This window comes from Pinus tabuliformis, chromosome J, assembly GCF_031772625.1.
Source record: "Pinus tabuliformis cultivar Carrire ecotype Pingquan chromosome J, CPIR1, whole genome shotgun sequence".
In the NCBI taxonomy this organism is placed as follows: Eukaryota; Viridiplantae; Streptophyta; class Pinopsida; order Pinales; family Pinaceae; genus Pinus; species Pinus tabuliformis.
In genome coordinates, this window is record NC_142295.1 from 1,224,420,762 (window position 1) to 1,224,426,553 (window position 5,792).

The 5,792-nt window shown below is 44.5% G+C and overlaps 1 protein-coding gene across 1 annotated transcript; it reads right to left on the reverse strand.

Moving 5' to 3' along the window:
• Nucleotides 1-469: 469 nt before the first annotated feature.
• On the reverse strand, nt 470-5,400 carry LOC149231544 (uncharacterized). Its single transcript, XM_089381670.1, has 4 exons — nt 3,845-5,400; nt 2,209-3,238; nt 1,212-1,455; nt 470-975 (listed from the first exon to the last, which is right to left on the reverse strand). The coding sequence occupies exons 1-4, from the start codon at nt 5,398-5,400 to the stop codon at nt 470-472; spliced, it is 3,336 nt and encodes a 1,111-aa protein (XP_089237796.1).
• Between the last annotated feature and the right edge of the window lie 392 nt (nt 5,401-5,792).

Here is a 5,792-nt window from a genome sequence, read left to right on the forward strand (position 1 = left end):
AGGAGACCACTTTTATGCTACAATTTCCTCTAATGACCTTTTCACATCGAAATAGAACATTCAGGTTAACGAATGCACCAAGCTATCATTTTTTAATATTATGCGGTGTGCTTGGTAAAAATAAACGCACCGAGAAGTAGCTTTTATCATACGCACTACCATAAAAATTATAACTTTTCCTGGTGCGTTTCAATTTACCAAACGCATTGAAAAATATTAAAAATTATCCTGTGGTATAAAGTCATGCACCAATTTTCGGTGCACCTTGTAACTTTACAAGGTGCACTGTGATCAGCGCAAGTTGAACCTATCGAACACACCACGCAAAAAAATAAAAATAAATAAATAAACAATGGATTTTTTTTTTACCTAACTTTTTTTTTTTTTTTTTAACAGTAACGAATATCTTTTATTAGAAAAATCTGGTTTGACCAAGGTCTAAACGCCCAGTTTTACATAGCATTCCTTTCTATTTTCCCGCCTTAGGAGGTTCTGCAAGCTTGTAGACTGACACCTCTCCTCTGCGCATTTTCCGGCTTAGGGACAAGGATTTTCGTGGCTTTGTCTGAAACCGCAAGCCTGAGAATCGACACCTCTCAGGACTCTGCGCATTTTCCGGCATAGGAACAAGGATTGCCGAGGATTTATCTGAAACCACTGAAGATCTTGGCACGTATTGGTTTGCTGTCCACTGTAGACTTATAGTTTTCTTTATCAGATCATTGCTATCCTTTGTGGAACCCTCCAAACGAGCCCAATGGCGTCGGCAGAGCCCTGTCCAGCAATATTCGTTTGTATAGTCCTCCAACCGTTCCTTTTCTGAGTGCAGTAACGTGACAAAGTCCAACTGATTGTTTAGGTGAGATGCATATGTCGCCTTCAGATTCGTTGGAGGAAAACTTGGCATTTGCAAAAAGGGGCTCCTCTGTTCCGAAATAATTTGCAGGCCTCCATCTTTTTCCAGCTGCAACTTCCCTGTGAGAATATATTTGCTAAGGAGTAAGTTCCCCAAATTTTACCTGTACACCTCTTGCTGAGCCCTGTATCAGATGATGTGCCGAAGATATCAGTCTTGTTCCTCTCATGCTTGTTCAGTGTGGTATGATCCTTGCTTTCTGCTTCTTATTCTGATCTGCCCTTTAGCTAAGATATGCTATGTGGCTTAGCGCTGTTTCCATTGTAGTTTAGAGTTCCCGGTTCTAATAGGCAACCTTTGTTTGCCATTTCATCTGCCTCCCTATTCAGACTTCTGAGGATGTGATAAATTTTGTAGGAGGTGAAGTCTTGCAGGATTAGCTTCAGCCTATTCAGAGACTTATTGAGGATTGCATTGCTGAACTGGTCATCTGAATTGATCTTCCTAATGAGGATTTCGGAGTCTCCGAATGCTTGCCAGTCTTTGATGCCTTTATCCCGCACTATTTGGCAGGCTTTTGTGAGGGCGAGAAGCTCTGCCTGATTGTTTGTGGAAATGCCAAGCCCCCAGCAGAAATGGACCTTTCTGAGATTGTCTGCAAAGTATATGACTCCACCAGCTCCCGCAGCCCCCGGATTTCCTTTGGAGGCTCCGTCAAAGAAGATTGAAGTTGTGTTTTGCTTCTTCCACCAGTTCTGGAAAGCTGCTTCAGATTCTCTGATTTTCCATGAAGGAGAGGGGAGGGGAGGGGGAAGGGAGAGGGCTTTGCAAGAGGGATGAGGGCTGTGGAGGTTCAGCCAAGCCTTTTCAGAAGGGAGAAGGGAGGAGTCAGAGAAATGGGAGTGCTGGAGGACTGATTCTATGAGGAGGGCTTTAGCAATTGAGGCGGATTTAGCAGGAGAGCGAGAGGAATTATTGAAAATTAAATCATTCCGGGCCAGCCAAATTTCCCAGCTTACAAATTTAGGAATGGAAAGCCATATGTGAATCCACAAGGATTTATTTGGAATGGGATGAGGATAGTGATGAATCCATTCAGAAAAGAGAACAGCAATGGAGCTGTGATGGGGCGGGGAGACGGGCAGACCAAGAAGGGTTAATGTCCATACTTCTTTGGCAAAAACGCAGTCAATGAATAGGTGGGAGGCTGTTTCTCCTGAATTCCTGCACAATGCACATCTATGAGGCCCAACAAAGTTTCATTTTGCCAAGTTGTCCCCTGTGAGCTGTTTATTCTGAATGAGGGTCCAAAAGAAGAAATTGACTTTGGGAAGTCCCTTGGCACTCCATACCTGTTTCCAGAACGATGGCGTTCTCAGTCTGTCTTTTTTGATCTGCAGGGTAGAGTAACCCAAGGATGGCATATAAAACCCAGTTTCACCCCACCCCCATCTGTCAGCGATATTGCGGTGTATCGGCGCTGCATTTAAGAGCAGTGATTTGAGAATTTCAGTTTGGTGTTGAAATTGCGCTGGCACTGGAGGGATCGCCCATTCGATCCAATTTCCTTTGCTGTCCCACTCAGAGATATCATTCAACTTTCTTATTCCTGCATCGTGAAGCAAGTTTCTGATGTCCCGGATTTCTGCATGGGAGTTAAGAGGAGGGTTGTTCATGATGCGGTCTTTCCAGAGAAGGGTCTTCTCCCCATTGCCCGGGATGCGGTATAGATGTTTACTGAAACTGCTTATGCTTTTCCTGCAGAGATTCCAGGTGAGAGTGCCTGCTGAAGTATTATTTGCTGACAGGTGCCTGAGGGAGATCCCCTGCGCATATTTTGAGATGAACATTTCACTGACCTGATGTGTAGGATCTGAGTATATTTTCCACAGAAGCTTGCATCCAAGTAGCAGATTAGAGAGAGCAGGATCTCTGATCTGGAGCCCACCATCGAGAGTTGGCCGCTTGACTAGTTCCCAGTTTGCCAGATGAATTTTATTGTGGTTGCCTCTGCCTCCTTTCCAGAGAAAGTCTCGTAGAAGACAGGAGATCTTATCCGTAATGTGTTTCGGGGCCAGAAGAAAGGAGGCTTGACAAATGGGAAGAGCAGATAAGACATATTTAAGAAGGATAATTTTTCCTCCCTTGGTTAGCCAATAACCTCCCCAGGAAGTGATCTTGTCTTTAATTTTGCTTATGATGCCATGCCACAAAGATCTGTTATTGACTCCGGTTGTAAGGGGTAAGCCGAGATATTTGATGCTGTCCCATTGTGCGAAGCACTCAAATCCAAGGATCCGGGCTATATTATTGAGATTATGTTGGCTCACATTCCATCCGAAGATCGAGCTCTTTCTGTTATTTATAACGGCTCCTGAAGCTCTACAGTAACATTTTAAAACAACATTAAAATTGGCTGCGATTCTAGTAGAGGCTCCTCCTAGAAGAATGGAGTCATCTGCAAATAAAGCATGATTTATTGGGTTTAGATCATTTGCGATTCAGATTCCTGGGAGTTCTCCTATGTTCATTTCCGCAGCCAGCTTCCTGCTAAGAGTATCTGCCCTGAGAATGTACAAGAAAGGTGAGAGTGGACAACCTTGCCTTAATCCGCGCTGAGCTTGAAAGAAGGATGTTGGGCATCCATTAACCATGGGGGCGATCCAGGGGCATGAGATGCAAGCTTTGATAAGATTGATGAACTGAGGAGGAAAGCCAAAGGATCGTAGGACTTTGAGAAGAAAGGAATGGTTGACTCTATCGAATGCGTTAGCCATATCAAGCTTGATCAGCATCCCCTTCTCTTTCCTCTGTTTGCTGGAATGGATGGCTTCCTGCACTTGGATGATATTGTCCAAGATATGTCTGCCTTTGACAAACCCCCCTTGGGCATTGGATATCAGCTTGTCCAGAAGGGGTTTAATTCTGTTTACCAGAATCTTGGACATTATTTTATAGGAGGCATTGCATAGGGAGATGGGCCTAAACCTGCTGAATGTTTCCGGGTTGGCCTCTTTTGGTATCAGAGCGAGAAAGGTGGAGTTGGTGCCTCCCCCAATCTTGGCTTTCCCAAAGAAACCTTGTATCATTTTCAGCAAGTCTATTTTGATGATGTCCCAGCAGACTTTGAAGAAATGTATTGTGAAACCGTCTGGCCCAGGGGCCTTATCTGGTTCCATTGCCCAAATAACCTTGATGATTTCTTCTTCAGAAACTGGTTTCAGTAAAGCCTGATTGTCTTCATGGGTGATGAGGTGGGGAATATGAGAGAGAAGATCCTCAATGTCTTCTTTGCTTCCTTCATGCCTTGTGCCATATAGATTTTTGAAATGGTTTTCAGCTGCAATTTTTATTTGGTCGAATTTATTATAGATCTGCCCTTCATCATTTTTAATCTCAGTGATATGATTCCGAGATAGGCGGGCTTTGTATTGTCGGTGGAAAAAGGCAGTATTTCGGTCTCCTGCCTTTAGCCAGAGGCTGCGAGATTTAAGTCTCCAGTGCTCTTCTTCCCTTCTGCAGGATTGGTGGATGTTTCTTTGGAAGGCTGCTTCTTTATTTAAAATTTCCGGGGTAATGTTGAGCCCTTCCATATCAATTTGCAAGGTTTCCAGCTGCTGAACATCGAGTTTTCTCTGCTGGATGGTGGGGTTATGGATTTTCCTTAGCCACTCTTTTAGAGCTTTTTTGGTGGCTTTTAATTTTTGCTCCCAAACAAAACTTGGGGATCCGTTGATGGGGATATCCCAAGCTGATTGGATCGTGTCCTTGAACCCTGCTTTTTCAATCCAAAGAGGATTGAATTTTAAGGGAATGGGGCCAAGATCTTCTTCAGGAGCCAAAAGGAGTTGGATTGGCTTGTGATCCGAGGAGAGCTTGGGGAGAATTTTTGTTGATATGAGAAGCTTTTCCATCAGCAGGGAACTTTGAATTAGAAATCTGTCCAGCCGGGCAGCGATGTGGTCAGACCTAGATCTGTTGTTGGTCCAAGTATATTTGCCTCTCACCGGGGCAAAATCAAGTAGATCCCTCTGTTGCATTATTTCCTCTACCAATGGGAGCAACTGATCTCTGCTGTTGTTCCCCCCCCTTTTTTCTTTTGGCTTCATGACTAAGTTGAGATCTCCTCCCAGGACAATGTTGTTTAGGGAGTGTTGATCTAAGAAGGCCGAAAGAGTATTCCAACAGTCTCTTTTTTCTACATAATTTACAGGAACATATAAATTGAATAAAGCTATAGTTAACTTACTTTCTAAATGCTTGAGCTCCGTGAAGATCCAGTGCTGGGTCTCATGGGAGTTTGACAGGTGAAACTGATCTTCCGACCAGAGAGTTGCAACGCCCCCCGAGGTTCCCCTTGAGCTGACTGCTATGCCATCGTTCTTCTTCCATTTAGATTTGCTGATATCCTTGAGGGCTTGCCCATCGATTTTGGTCTCTTGGAGCAAGAGGATGTCTGAGGGTTCTATTTTCGTCAGATCTTTGACGGCTTCAATTTTTGGTTGGGTCCCCAGGCCTCTACAGTTCCAAGAGACTATACGCATTATTTACCTGGCGAGGGATTTGGGATTCCTCCCTTGGTGGATCTTCCTCTAGTATTTCGTCCTATAGTCATCTCTATTGTGGACTGGCTTCCTTGCATTTTGAGTCGCTCTGCCTCCTCCTCCCTGGCTGCTTTGTGGGTCTTCCTGCCTGCTTTCTTTGAGGGTCTCTCATAGGTCTCTTCATCTGAGGAGTCTGGAGGATCTGGCAATTTTTTCTTCTTTATTATATCTGCATACGAAAGCCTGGAGGGGCTTGTCCTGAGGAGAGCCGGGCGATGCATCTCCGCCTCGCTCTTTATTTGTCTGTGGATCTTCGACCTGTGCTGGATTGATCATATCCGTTTCTGGGGGTTCTGATGGAGAGGCTTCTTCAGTGCTTGGGGTCTCATTCG